The sequence below is a fragment of the Rattus rattus genome, chromosome 14, assembly GCF_011064425.1.
Source record: "Rattus rattus isolate New Zealand chromosome 14, Rrattus_CSIRO_v1, whole genome shotgun sequence".
Lineage (NCBI taxonomy): Eukaryota > Metazoa > Chordata > Mammalia > Rodentia > Muridae > Rattus > Rattus rattus.
In genome coordinates this window covers 17,791,004-17,812,189 of record NC_046167.1, presented here as the reverse complement: position 1 = coordinate 17,812,189, position 21,186 = coordinate 17,791,004, and the positions used below count along the sequence as shown (strand labels likewise).

Genomic DNA, 21,186 nt, shown 5'->3' with positions numbered 1-21,186 from the left:
TTTACCATAGCTGTGATAAACGCATGGCCCAAAGGAAAGGGCTTGTTTCACTTTACACTTCAGAGGTTTCCATCAGTGCCAGGGCCGGAGCTTGAGGCAGGAACTGAAGTAGAGACTAGAGGAATGCCTGCTTGTTGACTGCTCAATGACAGCTACCTTTCTTATGCTGAAGACGACACTCACAGTGTGCTGTGGGTCCTTCCATATCTATAGCAGTCAGAAATGACCCACAGATGAGCCCACAAGCCAGTCTGCTAGAGGTAGTTTTCCAGTTCTGGAGCCTGTTCTAGGGGACTCTAGTTTGTGTCAGCTCGAGAATAAAAACTCAGCAGGACAGCCTTGGTCACAGGACAGCCATGGTCACAGGGCGGAGCTTCTTGCCGGTCCTTCGCCTTTGCAGTGGTGTACACTGTCAATCCATTTAGTTTCCATAACAAAGGCCACAAACTAGCTAGTTTATAAATGACACATTTCTTACAGTCCGGAAGCTGGGAAGTCCAAGATCAAAACACCTGTCTGGTGTCTGGTCAAGGATTGCTTCCTGGTTCTCTGATGGCTGTCTTCACTCTTGTGACTGAAGTGGCAGGGGAGCACTCTGGATTGCTGTTTGCTTCTGTTTTTGTGCTTGGAGACTGAGCCCAAGGCTTTGCACATGGAGACAGCTCTTTTACTTTACTTTTAAGTTGCACCTCGGACCCCTGGATTTCCTTTCCTAAAATCTTAATCCATTTATGGGCTCCCTTATGACCTAGTCACCCAGATGTACTCTCATTTTCTCCTTCTCTCTCTTCCCCTCCCTCTCCCTGGAGAGAGTCTCATGTAGCCTAAGACAAACTTGAACTGGCTTTGAGGCCAAGGCTGGCTTCCTGCCCCTGCCTCCCCAGTGCAGGGGCTACAGGCACCACTACACCTGGTTAGGTCTGATTCTTAGTAGCATCACATTGGGGTTAGGATCGCAACAGAAGAGTTTGGAGACCACACAAGCACTCAGTCCCCTACAATACACTATATTCCCGCCACAGGGCTGCATGCAGAGGGCACAGCAGTGAAAGGACATGAGCTGCTTACCTTGAAGCACACTTACATGTGTTTTGATTCCTAGGCATATGATTAGGACATATGTCCAGTTTATAGTCATTATCAGCGCCTTAGCTTTCTCTTTTAATTAGGGCATTGTTAATTGGTTGGTTGGGATGAAGTCATTCGTCCATGCTTTACCGAAATGTCCCAAGGTTGCTATTAGACATGCATGTATACAGAGGTAGAGGAATCCATTGGCCTGTTTTCTGTTGCCTAAGTCATAGAAATCAGAGACTGTGTTGCAGATTTGGTAGGCATCAGAATTCTAAACAGAGCTGAGTGTGATAATTGGTTGTTTCTCTTCGCCGGTTCTCAGAAGCCTTCTATTATTCAACTTATTCCTTTCAGATAAGCATTTGGCACCCAGATCCGAGATTTATATAAATTGAGTACTGCCTATCTTCTTGGTGATATTATCCATAGAAGTATATCCTGTGCAGGCCAGTTTGTGTGACGTATCTTTAGACTAGTGATAACTGATCTCTGATACGTCAGTCAGTTCTGGGCAGTCTCTGTGCATGTCAGTGTTGAAGCACTTAGATGTATTGAGACTTAAGCAGAGAGACTCCTGGTGGTTTGGACCTCAGGGTTGGTCAGTTGCCTTGCAGGTTACAAGCCAGCACTGTCCCTGAAGATGTGTCTGTACTTGGGAACGGCCCTCATATCATTCCTTTTGCTGCCAAAATTTGAGCTGGGCTTTGTGTATTATATGCAAGGGTCTGACAGGAGAGGTAAAATATCAAGTCTCATTTTAAAAAGAAGTTATTTCATTGTGTATGTTTGTGTAAATGTGGATGTGTACATGCCATGCCATGAATATTCAGAGTGCAGACTGAGGTAAAAGGACAAGCTCTTCTTCCACCATGGGTTATGGGAATAGAACTTGGTTTGTCAGGCCTGCTTGGCAAGTGGTTTTTTACCCACCTGTGTAAAGTCTCATTTGTTAAGATAACAATCAGAATCTACATTTATTGTTATCCTCAAGTTTATAGAAAAATTCAAGGTTTTTTTGTTGTTTGTTTTTTGGTTTTTGAGACAGGGTTTCTCTATGTAACAGTCCTGGCTAATGTGGATCTCACTCTGTAGATCAGGCTGGCCTTGAACTCTTAGGGATCTTCCTGTCTCTGCCTCCCAAGTGCTGGGATTAAAGGCGTGTGCCACCACCGCGCAGCCTAACTTTTTTTTTTCATTAATTTATTTATTCACTTTATATCTCAATATCTCCTCTTCTCCCAGTCCCTCCCATAATTCCTTCCCCCTGCTCCTCCTCTTCACATCTGAGAGGGAGGAGTCCCTTTCTGGGTGTCACTCTACCTTGGCATGTCAAGTCTCTGCAGGAGTAGGCACATCCAGACAAGCCAGCCAATTAGGGGACCAGGACCCACGGACAGGTAAGAGAGTCAGGGACAGCCCCCGCTCCAGCTGTTGGAGGACCTACACGAAGATCAAGGTGCACATCTACTACATATGTGCGGGGTCTAGGTCTTTGGTTGGTGATTCAGTCTCTGGGAACTTCCAAGGGTACAGGTTAGTTGACTCTGTTGGTCTTCATGTGGAGTCCTTATCTTCTTTGGGTCCCTCAATCATTCCCTGACTCTTCCACAAGACTCCTTGAGCTCCATCCAATGTTTGGCGGTGGGTCTCTGCATCTCTTTCAGTCAGCTCCTGGGTGGAGTCTCTAAGAGGACAGTTATGCCAGGATCTGGGCAGAAAGTTTTCTTTTAGTCTTGATGATGGTGGCGGGGCGACGCCGGGATTCCCACAGGGCCTTTCTGGGGTCGCCCACGAGAGTCGAGTTGACCCACACGGCTCTGATGGCCCAACGCTCCGGTCCTCAGTAATGCCACAAGGCCGCAGCCCACGAGGGGCTCGGGCGCGCCAGGAGCAACTTTTTTAATCTAGAAAAATTCATTTCTTCCTTATAGGCGCATTCAGCTTCATGTTTAGCGAGCAGAGGTTTCAACAAAAGCAGAGGGTATTAATAAAACTGGAAGTTTAAAGGATACTTGATTTGGTTTTGTTTGTTTTTTTGAGACAGGGTTTCACTATGTAACCCTGGCTAACCTGGGCTCATACGTAGACTAGGTTGATTTTGAATTCATCAAACCCCACCAGCCTCTTGTTCCCAAGAGTGGGCGGGGATTAAGTGTTTGATTTTTCCATTCTAAGTATGTGACTGAGATTTACTGCCTGCTATGGTTAAAGGTATTCCTAGGAACACAGGATTGGCTGCAGTTGGCCTGCCACGTACTTCCTGTCTTTATATTTCCGTGTTTTATTCAGTTCAATAAGCTTTGCTAAATGGAGAAGTAGGTAGGTAACTGCATATGATTTAACATTCGTGTTTTCTCATTAATCAATGACACATCTTAGATAAAATTGACTGACCTAAGTCAGAGCTACCCAGCGCTTCCTTCATTGGAGCTCTGTACATTCTGTTGTACCTCACACAGTAGTCCTGCGTCTTCTGAATTGAGATGGCCATAAGGTCTCCAGCATCCTCCTGGACATTAGTGTGTATGGAATTAATATTTTTAGAAATGTTACAGTGTTCATGGATTTTAGGTTTTAAAAACTTATATTAAAACTTCAACGAATTAGCCAAAAGTAGGAAGGGTTATTTCTCAACTGGGTACTAAGCAGAAATAGTCACAGGAAGCATGGTCTGTATTATACTCAATATTATGTATTGATACTAACCCAGGGCTTTAATACCTCTCCTGAACCTGGAGTATCATGACTTGTGCATGCTAGGCAAAGTGCTTTACCACTCTCTGCCCTGTATTTCAGTGCCATGCATGTGTGTGTGTGTGTGTGTGTGTGTGTGTGTGTGCATGTGTGTTGCACACATGTAATCACATAAACCAGAGGTTGATGTCAGTATCTCACTCCTCACTTTCTTCCATACTCTGTGGGACATTCTTCATGGAACCCAGAGTTTGCTGATTGGATAGACAGGCTGGCCAGCAAGCCCCAGGAACCTTCCTGTCTTAGCGTCCTCAGATTGGGACCACAGACCTAAGCTGCTGTGCTCCACCCTACCTCCCTTAACGTGGGTTCTGGGGATCTGAACTCAGATCCTCAGGCCTGTCTTTTTTTTAAAGTTGTGATATAAAAGAAGTAGTTAAATCATTCCATTGATAGAAAGTAAACTGTCCAAATTTTCATTTTGGCAGACAGGAGGATGTCTGAGCTGAGGCCAGCCAAGGCAGCATTGGTAAGGTTCTCTCTCCACACAGAAAGTTTTTATTCCTAGAGTGAAGTTATAGCCAGCTCTTAATTTTCTGATTATTGTATAAACGTGGCTTGAATGAAGGCTGGAAAGTTCTAAGTCTGTTATCCATTGATTAATGGTGATTTTCTTACTGGTGATTAACCGCCAATAATTAGTGGTGAATTCTTTTGTATCACATTCCTTCACCCCTTAAGGTCTCTTCCCTGTTCCCTCTCTTGGGCCATTTCTGTTTCCTGACTTGTACAGACTCTAAATTAGAGACATAAATCTGAAGGTTCAAGTCCAGGGTCCACATATGACAGCCAGTGTGCAGTGTTTGTCTTTACAGTCTGGACAACTTCTTTTGATTATTTCATGGTCAGAGCTTTTATAAAGTATAAATTTAAATATTTTGAATAGGTAAATAAAAGAAAAAGTCATTTTTGGATCTTAAAATGTCACCTGGGAGGGCTGCTTTAAACTCTCCTATGTAGCCGGGGTGTAGTGGCACATACCTTAAATTCCAGCACTCAGGAGGCAGAGGCAGATGGATTTCTGTGAGTTTGAGGCCAGCCTAGTCTACAGAGTGAGTTCTAGGACAGCCAGAGCTACACAGAGAAACTTTCAAAACACCCAAACCAAAAATACCCAACAACAACAGAAATTCTCCTAAGTATTAGACACGCTCAGCAACTGGGTGTGTTCAAGAGATGGTAGCCATGGATGTTCTTAAATTCTGAGAGATGTGCGTAGACATTGGACTGACGCAGTCATTCCACAGGGGAAAGGACGGCGGTTGTGGTGATCGTCAATTCAGTCTGTAACTGGAGTGCAGTTCACTGGCTGCCTCTGTGTTTGGGAAGAACTAACGCGCTCCCATTTCTTCTCCCTACAAAACAGTGAGACGGTTTAAGCGGAAGCATCTTACAGTGGTCGACTGCCAGCAACTAGCCCGGAGTCATTTGGCTGCGACTCAGCCCTTCAGTCAGAGATGGACAAACAGAGACCCTAACCATGGTCTCTATCCTAGAGCCAGAACAAAAGGACGGAATAGGGGTACGGCTTCTGTTTCAAAATCTGTGCTTAGTGTGCCTTTGAATGTCTTCTGGTTTCATAAAAGTGTTTGCAAATGTCCCGGCTTGATTTTTTCCTGCCCTGTTGGCACTTGTATTCATTATTTGTATGTTTTCCATTGAAATTCTTTCTCTAATGTTAGAGCTCAAGCAAGCCTGTCATCAGCAGAGCTAATTATGAAGTAATGAAAGACACGGAGGCCGTCATCCAGGCTACAGGTGTCACGATTTACTAGTTTCTCAGGAGATCCGCAGGGTCATTATTTCCCTTTAAAATGTTCCCTCCTGCGGTGTTCCTCTTCTGGTTGTTGTACTGAATACTGTGAATTGCACCCTGGTTCTTTGTGCCATCCTGAAATGGTGCTCTTCACGAAGCTTCTGAGGCAGGCCGTAAACTTGTGATCCTCCTGCCTCAGCCTCCAGAGTGTCTGTGATTACAAGTCTGGGCTTTCCCAGTGCCTCACCAGTTGTGCCCCTCACTCCCTGATGCCTACACTGTCTCAGTTAACCTTCTCCATATCCAGGCTCTCGTTCTCCAACAAAATATGTATTATTGAGCTAATATTCTTCAACATGGCGATCTTCGATCTTGTCACAGCTATTTCTCAGAGCCTATTACAGTGTCTCCCTGTTACTGTAAAGAATTGACTGGCACACAGTATTTGTCCTTATTAATGGAGTTTTTTGCGATAATTTTATAGTATACAATGTGTAATGATTAAATACAGGTTATTAATTAATTTCTTCAATTTTGATATCATTAATACATGAAAGTCGGCTTCTAGCAGTTTGATTTTTTTTTCTTGTCATCCCTCTTTATGTCAGACAAATTTCTTGTGTAAATACATATTTTAGATGGGCCTTTTCCTCTTAGTACACCTAATTTCCTAATCCAATCTAGTTTAAGTAATCCATATTTCTCAATTTGGGGACTGCCGTAACCATTCTGTGAGGCCGTTTCAGATTAATTACAAACTCTGGTGCTTAGCTTGTCTTGTGGGTAAGCCAGCCTCTCACCTGCCTTCTTAGTTCCTCAGGCCTCTGGAGCTGAGCCTGTTGCACTGTTTCACTGTGGTATGACTGGTCTGGCTCTGCCATCTAGGAACTATCCAAACTCTGGTCTCTTAAATTGCCCTGGAAGCAATCACAGTTGCTATTTCTTCTCCCCAGTGTGACATTATTTTCATGTTCATTAATTCATCTAACGGCTAATTCTGGTTTCTGCCACTCTTTCTTTTCAAAGTAAGTATTTGGCTTTACCATTTAGAAAGGAACTGTACACATTGTTGTATATTGATACTTTCTTAAGAAAATCCTACAGTGATGTTTGAGATCACTGTTGTTTGGGCCCTGTCCTCAAGGTGGTGAGGTCAGGGAGTGTCATTTCATAGTCTTCTTAAAAGTAAATGTCTGGGGTTGGGGATTTAGCTCAGTGGTAGAGCACTTGCCTAGCAAGCGCAAGGCTCTGGGTTCGGTTCCCAGCTCCGAAAGAAAGAAAAGAAAAAAAAAAAAAAAAAAAGTAAATGTCCTTAGAAAATGCTGATGAAGTTCATATGAAGAAGAGAAGGGATTATGCAAATAAAGTGAGAAAATTTCAGCTCTTTGTTTTAAAAACGACAGATTCACCATAGGAAATAAAAGTAAAATAAACTTATGTGCAGGGTCAGATGCAGAATAGATCCTCCTGGACCGGATAGAGCATGTTTCTTTCTGCTCATGCAAACTGAGCATTGCTGTTATGGACCGAGCCCATTGTGGGAGCTGCATTGTGTCTGCTATGTGAACATGAGCCGCCATTTCTTGTCTGTCTGCCCACTCTGGTGTCCGGTGTGCAGCGTCTGACCTTATACATACCTGTGCTTACAGGCTAGAGTGTTGACCACACACAGCAGTTGTCTCTTGCTGAGTATGACTGATTATTTTACACGAGCTATTTATATGGCCACGTGACCCATGAGGACAGGCACTCCTCTCTGTTGGCATAGATACTTAGATCGTATTACTCCGGGCTACAGTGGGTCGGCGGCCACTGAATTTTTTCCTTCTGTTCTGTTTTGGGTTCTCTCTACAGGTCGAGGATGTCAGAGATACATTTCTGAGTTCTTCCTAGCTAGCCACCAGCATTGTACCAATGACATGGCCAAAAGCAATTCTGTTGGCCAGGACAGCTGTCAGGACTCTGAGGATGATATGATTTTTCCTGCCGAGAGCGATTGTTCTCTGCCTCAGGTGGAAAATGGAGAAGTGAGGCTGGGCTCACCAGGATCTGCTCAGCCTGCCAGGAAGCGGCCTCGCTCCTTGGAGGAAGCCACAGAGAGCGGCCAGTGGGATGGGGTTACTAAGAAGACGCCACGCCATCGTTTGTTCCCATCGTGTGCAAGGCTTAGGGAGGTCAGGCAAGAAGCAGAAGATGGTTTGTCACAGTGCTCTCCAGTGCATGGAGAAGCTGCCCAAGACATTGAGGACATTGGTCCTGATCCCTTGCCTGATTCATACTATGGGCTTCTTGGAACGTTGCCTTGCCAGGAAGTGCCCAGCCACATCTGCAGGCTGCCAAGTGAAGTCCTGAGGCACATCTTTGCTTTCCTGCCAGTGGAGGACCTCTACTGGAACCTCAGCCTGGTGTGCCACCTGTGGAGGGAGATAGTCAATGACCCGCTGGTAAGCTAAGTGCTCAGTCCTCACGGCCTGCCATAGCCTCACTTAATGCAGACTCCTGGGAGAGGGCCTTTGCAAAGGGTGGCTTCCGTTTGCTTCATGAATAAAGTACAGACTTCCCAGGCATCTGGGGCCATCCAGGCTTCCCTACCAAGTCTTCCAGAACCCTTCCTTCCTTCCTTCCTTCTCACATCTCTGCTTTTATCTGGAGCACGTGATTTGCCGTGCCCCGACCATAGACTGCATGTGTTTGGCACCAAGTGGTGTAATCACTTAGATTAAGGTCACTGTACACACATTACCATCTTACCTGTTCTTCAAGACTTCTTACTGTACAACCATGCCTTCCCATCCTGTCCCGTCGAGGTCCATCACTTCCTCTCTGCATTTCAGCGTCTTATGCCTCCCCCCCTTAGAGTAATTGTGTCACTGCATTTGGTTTAGTAACCCGTTCTCTCCCATGCCTTTCGTTTCCCTGTTTGACTAACTTAATACGTGCGTTTTCTGTGCACAGACCGTGCAGAGTGACTGCCTGTTCTCCTGCCTTCTCCGTTTTTGCCTAATCATGCTAGAAAAGTACTTTTGCTCAGACTCTGTCTGTCGGGGAGGCAGGTGTCTGCTCCCTGTAGAATTACCGTATTCTCTTATTTTGTCTGGGTCTTGATAATCGTCATAGTTTGTGCCTTCTCGGCATGATGCTGTTTATGGGAAGCTTAGTCTTGAGACCATCCTTTGGGCATTTCTTGGCACATTCATGACTCTTGAATTTCCTTTCTCTTTTTCGTGTGGTGACCCGAACATATCAGTAGTATTTGTGGTACAGTTGCTGTGTTATTTTGCAGCATAGTGGCAGCTGCCAGCTGCTAAGTACAGGTTTCACGCTAACCTCCCTCAGATCTCAGGCACCCATACCCTGAGCTTCATACAGCCTGAAAGAGGAAAGCTAAGTTTTCTTCTGAGTACAAAAGAGGTCGGGAGAAATGTGCCTAGCTTTCCATTGTGGCGTCTAATTCCTGATTTCAGAACAGTGTCTTTATGAGTTTAGGTGTGAGCCCTGCTTCCTTACACTATGTCTGTCAATGGCAAACTCTTGTATGGGCTGAGCGTGGTGGGGTGGGGAGAAGGAAGGGTTTGCTTACAAAGATTTCTTGGGACCATATCCAAGCTTGGTGTCGTAGTGATGTCATTCTGGTCATCGGCTACAGCAGGGTATTTTCAGTAGTCCGCCACAGTCCACGGCCTGCAGGTTCTGTAGCGTCTGTGTCTCACTGTCTCACTCTCATGTTATGGCAGTGCTGGCCTCACTACCATAACATTCTTCACAAAGGAATTTGGCAGTTTTCCCTCCTCTGCAGTCTTTTGGCAGAGTCTGAGGCACGCTGGTGTTGATTGTTCGTTAAACGTTCTGTAGGATTCCCCGCTGAAGCCATCTGGTCCCGGGCTTCTCTCTGATGCAGGTTTTGAGCTTAGATTCTGTTCCTTCACTCAATGTCTTTCTGACACTCTGCTTCCATTGCTGAGGCTTGTAGGATGTGTGTTTCTAGGACTTCATCCATCTTTGCCATTCATAGTTCTTTCACTTCTGTGACATTCATTTTAATGTCCTTTTGTTTTTCTTAGTTGGTCTAGCTGAGGGTAGTTTGAGATCGTCCATCCTCCTGCCTTTGCCTGCCCAGCCTGATTACAGAGATGCACTTTTGTGCCCATGTCTGCTCTGGTCTTTGTAATTTCCTTTCTTCTTCTGATTTTGACTTTAGTTCCTTTTTTTCTTCTTTTTTCTCTTTAAGGTATGAAAGTAGTCTGTTCTTTTCAGGTCTTTTCTTTAAGTGCTAGGGATTGAACCTGTGTCTTGCACATTCTAGGCAAATGCTCGACCACAATACTCTACTGAGTGCTCTATTCCTTTCTGTTTTAAAAAGAAGCATCTTAGCTGAGCTTGCTGGTAACTGTTTTTTACAGTGTCTTGTAAGCTTTGCTATGTTGTGTCTTTGTTTTTACTTGTCTTAAGGTGCTTGATGATTTCCTCTTTGACCGTGGCTATTCTAAGAGTCCACTGTGTAGGCAGATGCACTGATACATGCCTGTATCCCAGTACCGGGGAGGTGGTGGTAGAAGGATTCTGAGTTCAAACCCAGCCTAGGCTACATGGCGACACCTTTCCTTTAGAGCAGAGTGCCTGATTTAAGTTGTGGTAGCTCAGCTTTCCTGCTGCCTTGATGTGTAGTGTCCTCCTGTTGTTACTGCAAAGATTCATGGTAAACTTGAGCCATCATTGAGTGACTGCTTCACGACCCAATAAATGATCCAGTGTACTGTGGCTTGGGATGAGTATGGGTTTGCGGCTGTTGGACGGCGCATCCATATGGTCTGTTAGGCTCATTAGTTTGTAGTGCTGGTTAAATGCAACATCTCCTTACACATCTGCTCTCTTTCTTCTTCCTTGTGTAACTGCGTTCGTAGATGAATGCTGTTACTTGCTCTGGTATCAATCTTGGTGAAAATGTCACTGTGAAGCACTATCATTCCATAATGCCTTCCTTTGTGTCATGTGACCATTGTTGACTTACGGTCGGCACAGCTTTTGGAACTTGCTCACCCGGTGCTGCAGATAAGGAACTGAAGCACTAGCTTTCCCCAGCTCCTGGGACATTTTGTTAGAGCCAAGACCAAGGCCCAGTTGTCCTGTTTTCCAGCTGAGGTTCCCGCCATGTTTCTCCTGGGTCTGTCCAGATTTGGATGGGGAGGATTAAGTACTCCTGTGCTTGGGTTAGAAGGTGTTGTACTTGTGGTAGAAGGTTCTCTGTGTTGGCAGTCCAGTCTCGGTGAGAATCATGGCATGTATGTTATTTTAGTTCATTCCTTGGAAGAAGCTGTATCATCGGTACTTGATCAACGAAGAGCAGGCTGTCAGCAAGGTGGACGGCATTCTCTCCAGCCACGGCATAGAAAAGGATTCGGACTTGTGTGTGCTGAACCTCATCCGGTGAGTGTTGTCCTCTCATCTGGGAAACAGTTTTCAGAGTCCTTTCTCAGACATCTTTGCTCACGGTTGTCTTCCTTCTGGACTCATCTCTTGAGTATTTTACAGATACACAGCCACCACCAAATGCTCCCCAAGCGTGGACCCTGAGAGGGTGCTATGGAGCCTGAGGGATCACCCTCTACTTTTGGAGGCTGAGGCGTGCATGCGTCAACAACTACCTGACCTCTATGCAGCTGCTGGGGTATGTGAACTGAGACGTGGTGAGGAGTGCTCTGGGAAATGGCGCCATCATTTTTCACTGTGTTAGTGATTAAAATTAGTTAAAGATTATTTTCAAGTTTTTTGATTGAATCTCTTATGGAGAAATGAGGCCTTATTTGTAGCTTCATTCATTTGGAAGGAATTTTAAGAAACATTTAGTCCATTCTGTTGAGGAACCTCTGAAATTTTCCTGAACACTACTTATCTAGCCTCTGATCACTTTGAGTGATAGGTTTACTTTATAAGAAACCTGTTTAGAAAACAATATAAAGGTCTGGTAGCTCACACCTTCAGTGCCAGCACTGAAGAGGCGGAGGCAGGGCCAGTCGGTCTCTGAGTCAAGGCCAGCCTCCAGATCGAGTTTTAGGATAGCCAGAGCTACACAGAGAAACCCTGTCTCTATAGCAACAAAAACATCACTCCCAACCCCAACCAATGTATACTTATATATTTTAATGTGGATGTGTATCTAAGAATCCATTTGTGTACCACATGCATGTGGGAGTTTGTGAAATTTAGAAGAGATCCCATGGAACTGAAGTTACAGGCCATTGTGAGCTGCCATGTTGGTGCTGGGAACTAAACCAGGGTCTTTTACATGAACAGCAAGTGCCATCTCTCTAGCCCTCAAGGTGGCACTACTTTTACTGACATATTGGGTAATTTGAAAGGGGCAGAGAGATTAAAGGTTTTACTACAGATACACAGTAAAATGAGCTGGGAATGTTGATTGGTTTCCTTCATAGTCCTGATTGTGGCTGCTGGGTTTGGGCTTGTCCTCCTATGCTGTACCTCTCTTTGAAGGGCATTAACGTCTGGGCCTTGGTGGCAGCCATGGTGCTCCTCTCCAGCTGTGTGAACGACATCCAGCATCTGCTCTTCTGCCTCAGGAGACCCAGCTCCACAGTGACCATGCCAGACGTCACTGAGACCTTATACTGCATAGCTGTGCTCCTCTATGCCATGAGGGAGAAGGGGATTAACATCAGCAATAGGTAACATCCTGGAGGAAGGAGATGCCACAGTAACCTGACAAGGCCTAGGCTTCTCCTTTCTCCCACAGGGACTGGGCTGTGGAAATGCAGTTCCAAGCGCTTTGTGAATATTATGCCAGTCAACTAAGATTTCTTCACCTAGCTTCTGTGTTCTCGGATCAGTGTTGAAGCCATAGGTGAAGGGGAAATGCTTTCCTTTTTCACACCTGGCTGCATCTTCCTCAGAAAGCATCAGCATGTCCTTTCTTCCTTGCCTACTTTTGGAGCAGACTATAGGATTATGGGAATCTGACCGACTATCTTAATGTGATAAGGTCTAGAGTGTTGGTTGCTAATTCAGAGTTATACTGACATTGATAACATATGCGGAGGTCAGTTTTCAGAGGGATGCATGTTTAGCACTGAATGAGCTGGGAATTGTCCAGGCACAAGAGAGTCCGCTATGGAAATACTAATCAAGGAACTTACCTAGTGCAAGAAAACAGTACTAAGCAAGCATGGGAGGGAGCACTTAGGGAATGATGTGTGCAGTAGTGGACGTGGAGTAGAGCACTGGGCAGGATGTGGGGGACAGTGTTTGGATGGCATGAACAAAGAGTTTGCAGAAGTCTGAATGTCAAGGAGGAGCCTCCATTCGGAGTTATGGGAAGAAGCATTTTAAGAGAAGGAGTAGATAATGTAAGGACCCAGAGTTGTAAGGAATTTGATAAGTGCCAGGAAAGAGCCCAGTGTGGCAGGCATTCATTGAATATGGGAGAGACGAGTGCAAGATTATGAGCTCTGTCTGGGGACCAGGGGAGGATCTTTAAAGTCCCAAGTGTGGGTAGTATGTGTGGAATGGCCTGCCCTCTCCTCTGAAGTGCTGAGACAGGCAGTTGTCCTGCAGCCAGTCCTAGAGAGAGAAGCACAAACCCAGGAGAAGACTGGCCCCCGGGGTTAGTGAGCCCTGAGAGTAACATGGCAGTGACCCTGTCCTCCTTGGTAAGGTAGTGCAGAGCCCTCCCTGTTCTCCAGCAATGGCTATTGCTTTATCCCAAGATTTTTTTAGGTTCTTAGCTGGTTTATGTTGTAGCCTTCTCTGTGGCATTGAGGCCCTGGGCAAGAAGCTCCAGGTAAGATTCCACCAAGACAGTGGTCACATGAAGAACAGTGCCATCATAAGCAAATGTATACACCGTAAAAGTACCACAGGCCACGTGGCTTAAGCTACGGGGGCATTTATTTTCTTGTCCTTTTGGAGGCTGGAGATCCAAGAACAAGGTAGGGAAGATTGGGTTCTGGTGAGTTACCTTCTCCTCCTAACAAGAGAGAGATGGGGCGGGGATGCAGAGCACCTGGTGATGTCTCTTCTCCTAAAGTCAGGAGTTCTAGTGGGTCACACCCATGGCCTTGTCACTGCTGAATCTTCATTCTCTCCTTCCTTCCTTTCTTCCAACAGTCATGCTTGGAGTTAGGGATTCAGCCTTTGAATTTTAAGGGGACCCAGTTCAGTTCATAGTAGTGTGGTATGTTGACCTGGTTGCTCGTCCAGACCCTGATGTTACTAAATGCATCTTTTTTCATCAAAAAGAGCAATGCTTTGAGGTCAGCCCTCCCCGCTCTGGAGTGCAGCAGAACACTTGTTTGGGGATTAGTGTTCTCAGTGCTGAGGGTGAACTCAGAATGCACACGAGTGGTTTGCAGTTGGTGGTGGACTGGGCTTATATCTTGTGCCTCTATTGACTGGGTTTCACCATCTTTGTCCCCCTTTGGCTGTTCTTGTCTTTGGTGTTCTTTTCTTAATAGCCAGGGTTTCCTTTGGAACCTTTAAAGGGGAATTTTATTCATGCTTCGAAACCAATGCCACAGCATAAGAACTCTGTAGGAGAGCAGCTGAGGTTCAGACAAATGGCTTAGTTTGGCAGAAAGGGTGTGTTGTTTAGGCAGGGTTCAAATGCCCAGAAGTGGTATTGGTGCCTGCTTTCCAGCAGCTTCTGCTGTTTTGATTGCTTGTCTTCGTGGTCACAGATAGTACCCTTGTTCCCTCAAAAGCATGTCCTGGTCTCCTTTGTGTGGCATTATGTATAGTGATGGTGCATGTTTCTCTGAACTGGAACTCTCAGAAGTGCTTTTCGCAGCTGTAGAGACTGAAATTTTTTCCTTTCCATTTTTTTTTCAATGAATTGTAATAGGAATATTCTTTGTTGGAAATGGTAAGGAGTTGAAATGCATCGAGGGAAAATGAGATGGATGATGACTTAAATTTGGAAGTCTCTAAATCTGCTTTTTTTTTCCCCCATTAGGATTCACTACAACATTTTCTATTGCCTATATCTTCAGGAGAATTCCTGTACTCAGGCCACCAAAGTTACAGAGGAGCCATCTGTCTGGCCAGGGTACGTATCTGCTGTGTGTGCCGTGTGTGGTTGTGTGCTGCGTGGGTGTGTGCTGTGTGTGGTGTGTTCTGTGTGTAGTGTGTGCTGTGTGTGCTGTGTGGGGTGTGTGCTGTGTGTGTGTGTGCTGTGTGTGGTTGTGTGCTGGGGGTGTGTGCTGTGTGTGTGTGTGGTGTGTGTGCTGTGTGTGTGTGTGCTGTGTGTGTGTGTGTGTGTGCTGTGTGCTGTGTGTGTGTGCTGTGTGTGTGCTGTGTGCTGTGTGTGGTGTGTGCTGTGTGGGGTGTGTGCTGTGTGGGTGTGTGCTATGTGGGTGTGTGCTGTGTGGGGTGTGTTCTGTGTGTGTGTGTGTGTGTGGTGTGTGCTGTGTGTGTGGTGTGTGCTGTGTGTGTGGTGTGTGCTGTGTGTGTGGTGTGTGTATATGGTATGTGTGCTGTGTGTGTGTGTGTGTGCTGTGTGTGTGGTGTGTGTGTGTGTGTGTGTGTGTATGTTGTGTGTGTGTGCTGTGTGGTGTGTGTGTGTGTGTGTGCTGTGTGTGGGTGTGTGTGTGTGGTGTGTTTGTGTGTGTGTGGGTGTGTGTGTGTGTGTGTGTGTGTGTGTGTGTGTGTGTGTGTGTGTGTGTGTGTGTGTGTGTGTGTGTGTGGGTGTGTGTGTGTGGGTGTGTGCTGTGTGTGTGTGTGCTGTGTGTGTGCTGTGTGTGTGAATGTGTGTGTGTGTGTGCTGTGTGTGTGCTGTGTGTGTGTGTATGTGTGTGCATGTGTGTGTGTGCTGGGTGTGTGTGTGTGGTTGTGTGTGTGTTGTGTGTGTGTGTGTGTGTGTGTGTGTGTGTGTGTGTGTGTGTGTGTGTGTGTGTGTGTGTGTGTGTGTGTGTGCTGTGTGTGTGTGTGTGTGCTGTGTGTGTGTGTGTGGTGTGTGCGGGTGGTGTGTGTGTGTGCTGTGTGCGGTGTGTGCTGTGTGGGTGTGTGCTGTGTGTGGTGTGTGCTGTGTGCTGTGTGTGGTTGTGTGCTGTGTGCTGTGTGTGCTGTGTGGTGTGTGGGTGTGTGCTGTGTGTGGTGTGTGCTGTGTGTGGTGTGTGCTGTGTGTGCTGTGTGTGGTGTGTGCTGTGTGTGGGTGTGGGGTGTGTGGGGGGGTGGGGGGGGTGGGGGTTGCTATGTGGGTGTGTGCTGTGTGGGTGTGTGCTGTGTGGGTGTGTGCTGTGTGGGTGTGTGCTGTGTGGGTGTGTGCTGTGTGGGTGTGTGCTGTGTGGGGTGTGTGCTGTGTGTGTGTGTGCTGTGTGTGGTGTGTGCTGTGTGGGTGTGTGCTGTGTGTGGTGTGTGCTGTGTGGGTGTGTGCTGTGTGTGGTGTGTGCTGTGTGTGGTTGTGTGCTGTGTGCTGTGTGTGGTGTGTGCTTGCCCTTCTGTTCCTTTTTGAGACAAGACTCAGTGTGTGGCCCAAGCTGGTCTTGAACTCAAAAACTTTGTACTCCTCCTGCCTCGACCTCCTGAGTGTTGGGATTACAGACACGAACACACTGGCTTCACTTCCTTTCTTGACTCCTTGTGTGAAGACAAGAGGTGTTTGCTTTGATCACTTTCCTGAGGCACGGTTTATATTGTGCAAATTTCACCCATTTGGAGTCTGGTGGTTTCAGTAGATGTACTGAGCTGTACAGTAGCATCTTAATCTAGTTTCAGAACATTCAGCCCACTCAGGAGGGCGTATTGGGGGTCTACTGTTGTGTATCCAGTTTGCTTGTTTGGTATTTGGACTGGCCATCCCTTGGTTTTTTAATTCCTCTCTATTTTTCTAATTTTTCTTCTGTAATGATTATAGCAAGAAAACATCTATCCAACTAACACATGAACAGCAGCTGATTCTGAACCATAAGATGGAGCCTCTCCAGGTGGTAAAAATTATGGCATTTGCAGGTAAGGGAGATCCTGTCAGGTTCATGATGTAGCTGTTTCTTCCTGCTCTGCTGTATGTCCCCGTCCCTCCTCCTTCTATAGCACTCTGACCTTGATCTGTCATGGAATGGCTTTACTCAGTCTCCAAAGCAGCCAGCCATTAGCACTGCCTGTCTGCACTAGATTACTATGTAGGCAGGTCGTTTCTAGACATTGTTTTATGGAGTCTGTCGGGGAGGGTGAGTCCCTCATTTACCGTTGTACGTCCTCATTCAGCAGTGTCTTCTGAAGAGGCAGGTTGTTTTCCTCTGCTTAACTGGGTTCGGTATTCCTTAGTTTATAGGGGATATCTTGGAGGTCTCTTTTTGGTTTAGCCTGCTTTCCTAAACATGGAGTCACTTGTGTCCTCCCTGATCTTGGAGTGTGCAGAAATAATTTAGAGTCTTCTCTGAACTTCTGCTTGTGGTACTTTCTCTAGCTATAACCCCGTCCTGCTGTTTTTCTACTTCAGTGTCTGGCTAGCAACATGTATTAAACACCTACAGTGGCCCACAATGGTGCAGTGTTCTGCGAGGTTGCTTAGATGGCCGTATCTTTTAAGACATTGACATTCAGACAGATTTACTTTAGATTAAATAAGCAAGTGGCAGACCAGAATCAAAGGATGCTGTCTCTCCAGGATGCCTCCTTCCCCTCCCTGCTCCATTTCTCCTCCTTTCTTTCTGTCCCATGCTGTGTTGATTCTCAGCATTTCTGTCTCTCTGATGAAGGCGTTTTAAACACTTGAATCCCAAACAGATTGCTGAATTCTTAATGTGGCTAATCTGTTAGTTGACTGTACCTGTTAACCGTACAGTAACAGTAGCCAGCACATGTCCTTTTCTGTAATACCTGTTCATGGGGATCTTCAAGCAGCCCTGTTAGACTAGGAAGGAGGAGGAGTCAAGGTCTCAGAGTCTCACTTACACATGAGAGTGTTTTGTTTTTGGTTCCTACTCCTCCTCTTCCTCTCCCTCCTCCTCCTCTTCTTCTTCTAATACTCTGTGCTATCTTTATACTGTCACTTTCTTGCCTGGTTTTACCCTGCATTGGTGTTTATTTCTAACTAGATTGTAATCTGTTTATTATTTCTCAATGCTTGGCACATTGGTGACCATGAAAAGTACTCAGGAGATATTTATTAGAGAAATACAAGTAGATTAGCTGAGTGATCAGATGGGCGGTGGAAAGGTAGAACGGGTGGAGCTCAGAGTGGATCAGAACAATCCTTGAGTCCCCAGTGCATGACGTTGTTGCTTCAGGGGCATGCTTACCATGAGTGTAGCAACATCCAGCTGTAGCTGAGTACTTGCTCCTGGGAACCTTGGTTACTTTGTCCTTACAAACTAACAGAACAAGGCAGTGAGATCAAGTGGCTAGTCCTTTCCTGCCTGGCCAGAGCCAGGATCCCAGCCCACCTTAATCTCACGTGAGGTCTCCCATTCCTTTCAAGACAGGACTTTAATCAATATTGAAATCAGTCCTACTCTTCAGTCAGAGGAAGGATGTGCCCGGAAAGACCTGACTGGGGGTCCTGGTGCATGTTTACCTAATCAGAGGGTCACGTTCTTTTCTCTTGGCTTTCGCAGGCACCGGGAAGACTTCTACCCTGGTCAAGTATGCTGAGAAGTGGTCTCAGAGCAGGTTTCTGTATGTCACCTTCAACAAGAGCATCGCCAAGCAGGCAGAGCTTGTCTTCCCCAGCAACGTCATCTGCAAAACCTTCCACTCCATGGCCTACAGTCACGTCGGGCGGAAGTGAGCATCGCAAGTGCTGGTGTCATGTCACGTGGTTACTGTTTTCATGTGACGTCATTGGGCTCATACTTCCTGCACAACATGAGAAAGTGTCCTGCTGTTCTCTCCATGTACAAGCAGGAGATAGAAGAAGAGCTTAGAGGACCCACGCTTCTCACTGTAAAAGCACTTGTTCACACATAGCTATCTCACTGAGGAGGCATTCTTGTTTCTCTGGAATGAGGCATGGAGATTTAATATTGTCAAAATTGTGAAGATTTTAGGCATTCCTAGGGAGGGTGAATGGGGAAACCACCATGTAGCTGAGTCTTTATGGACATGAAGGTAGAAAGAACTGTGCGTATCTTATCGGGTGGGGGAGGGACTGTTTGGAGCATGAACCGTAGCATAACCAATAGCATCCGTTGTGACTGATCGTATACTAGTTATATACTCTGGGCTGTCGCTTGTGAGTGCATGCAGGTTTAGGGCAGGCCATCCCAGTTCAGATGTGACTTGTGAAAGCATGTCTCCTGGTATGATGCCTGGAGTCGCCCTGTGGTAAGGAGGAGGGATGTGGTGCATAGCACAGTGCCTGCGAGGGCCCGTCACTCACTGGGGTGTGCTTCCATGGCAGGTACCAGCTGAAGAAGAAGCTCAATCTCTTCAAGCTGACACCCTTCATGGTCAGCTCTGTCCTTGCTGAAGGAAAAGGTGGATTCATAAGGGCCAAGTTAGTGTGTAAGACATTAGAGAACTTCTTTGCATCAGCTGATGAAGAGCTTACTATCGATCATGTGCCCATTTGGTGCAAGAACAGCCAAGGACAGAGAGTCATGGTTGAACAGAGTGAGAAGCTGGTGAGTCTCCAGTGTATTCAGAATGAGGGCCCTGTTGTGATCCTTGTCTTTCATTTCCTCAGAACCACGTCTAGAAGTCACAGGTGGGCGAGACAAGTGTCTTTCATGACAACTGGGGATCATGTGGCATCCGCTCCTGAAGGAGCGCTTGCAGCCATCTCCCTTAACTCTCATAACAGCCCCGCTGGGTTTCTGACTCTGTCTCCTGCGTCAGCAGCCTCCCTTGTGCTCCGATACAGACAAGTGTATACTGTATCATGCACCTTAGTTTTCCCGTTACCAGGTGAGAAGGCAGACAGGACTCGCCCATAGGTTGTAAGAGCTCAGATCTTCAGTGATTGGAAATCCCTTTTCAGTTTTTTTGGTTATGGTTCTATACAGATTTTGCTCGTGAAAGAAAATCTCTTCCTTAACTTAGGGATTTCAGTAGTAAGTCTATAAATACAGTTGGGTCTTTGCTCTGCTGTGCCTGCTGGGGCCTCAGCCTCTCACCCTCTGAGCACTCGAGATCTCAGGGTTGAAACTCTAGAGAGCACAGAAAGGGGTGGGCCTCTCTGTGTTCGAGGGTGATGTCTTTGCTCCCACCTCACTGTGTGGAAGCAGAAGTGTGATCTTAGGGTACTGTCTCTTCCAGGGTCTTAAACTTTGGGTTCCTGTGTCACTTGCTTTTTAGAATGGTGTTCTTGAAGCAAGCCGACTCTGGGACAACATGAGGAAGCTGGGGGAATGCAAAGAAGAGGCATACCAAATGACACATGACGGTAGGCAGTTCCCCGTGTGTGTCTCCTAGACACTTCCCTTGTCTGTGGGGGACTGCTTTGCTTATGGATTGTGACTCTTGGTTACGACTTCTTCCAGGCTATTTGAAACTCTGGCAGCTGAGCAAACCTTTGCTTGCCTCTTTTGACGCCATCTTTGTGGATGAGGCCCAGGACTGTACCCCAGGTGATAAACTATTCAGGACATCAGTAGTCTCAAATGCATAGAAACAGCATCATGATTATGTAAGAGGACATATACATGAAATAAGTTATTCTTATTTGTGATACAGAAGAGGAGCAAATGATCCTCAGTCTCTCAGAAATCAGACCCAAAATTCCAAAGGCTGTCTGTTCCCGCCCTGAGGTAGATTTACATTCTTCCTCCAGGGCTTACCGAGGTCGCTCTTACGATGCTGAGTGTCTAGCTCATCAGAGCCGGTACCAGCCTCGTGCCGAGTGAGAAAGGGTGGTCCACGTGGACTGATAGAGAATATAGACAGTATTCAAAATTTAACTTTCTAGGTATTTTGGAGATGTTATAATATTAGAACGGAAAGTTTTATTTGCTTGTATATTTTCTTATAATCAATCACCCAGGAATAAAAGTAATCTGCATCCCTAGGACCAGATACTTACTATGCCCATGATAAAATTTGTCCTTTTATAGAAAGCCTGCCATGTAGGAAAAGAAAATTTTATTGTCTGCCCTGGGCTGGCTTAGTTGAAGTTTGTTTCGTTTCTTTAGTGTGGTATCTGCTGTGTGGATTGTTGCCTGACAGAGTTCTCACGTTTCCTCCTATTGGTTGCAGCTATCATGAACATAGTTCTATCTCAGCCATGCGGGAAGATCTTTGTAGGAGACCCCCACCAACAGATCTATACCTTCCGAGGTGCAGTGAATGCCCTGTTCACAGTCCCCCACACTCACGTCTTCTATCTCACACAGGTAAGAGCTCCTACTGCTCCTCAGGCCCCAGAGCGATAGGCAAGTATTCTGTTTCCCTTCCTGGTCTGACTGTGTCAGACTGGAAGGCATATCTCATTTGCCACAAACAAGTGAATAGTATTTGTCACAGCTAGAGCCGTAGGTCATCTATATCCCTGTAGCTTCTGCCGCCTTACCTCAGATTGTGTGATCAGACAGAGGAGTTTCAGAAGTCCTGGTCAAGTAGGTCTAGTCTGTCTATGCGCTGAGACTCGTCGAGTTCTTTTCCTCAGGTTTAGGCAGGGCATGGACGGTTTCCAGGATATGCCTTATCAATACGTGATG

General features: G+C 46.2%; 1 protein-coding gene across 4 annotated transcripts in view; it reads left to right on the top strand.

The window, feature by feature from the left end:
- The window catches only part of Fbh1 (F-box DNA helicase 1), a 39,135-nt gene that overhangs the window by 5,873 nt on the left and 12,076 nt on the right, over positions 1-21,186 (top strand). For 2 of the 4 annotated variants that reach the window (XM_032919620.1, XM_032919623.1), the window contains exons 2-13: positions 5,195-5,350; positions 7,439-8,028; positions 10,878-11,008; positions 11,114-11,249; positions 12,074-12,264; positions 14,547-14,639; positions 16,446-16,540; positions 18,148-18,316; positions 18,933-19,155; positions 19,829-19,916; positions 20,014-20,100; positions 20,726-20,862. In XM_032919620.1, the coding sequence (XP_032775511.1) occupies positions 5,195-5,350; positions 7,439-8,028; positions 10,878-11,008; positions 11,114-11,249; positions 12,074-12,264; positions 14,547-14,639; positions 16,446-16,540; positions 18,148-18,316; positions 18,933-19,155; positions 19,829-19,916; positions 20,014-20,100; positions 20,726-20,862 (2,096 nt within the window). Of the gene's footprint in view, positions 1-4,256; positions 4,298-5,194; positions 5,376-7,437; positions 8,029-10,877; positions 11,009-11,113; positions 11,250-12,073; positions 12,265-14,546; positions 14,640-16,445; positions 16,541-18,147; positions 18,317-18,932; positions 19,156-19,828; positions 19,917-20,013; positions 20,101-20,725; positions 20,863-21,186 lie in introns of those variants that run through there. The other 2 variants (XM_032919621.1, XM_032919622.1) reach the window with 2 other exon arrangements.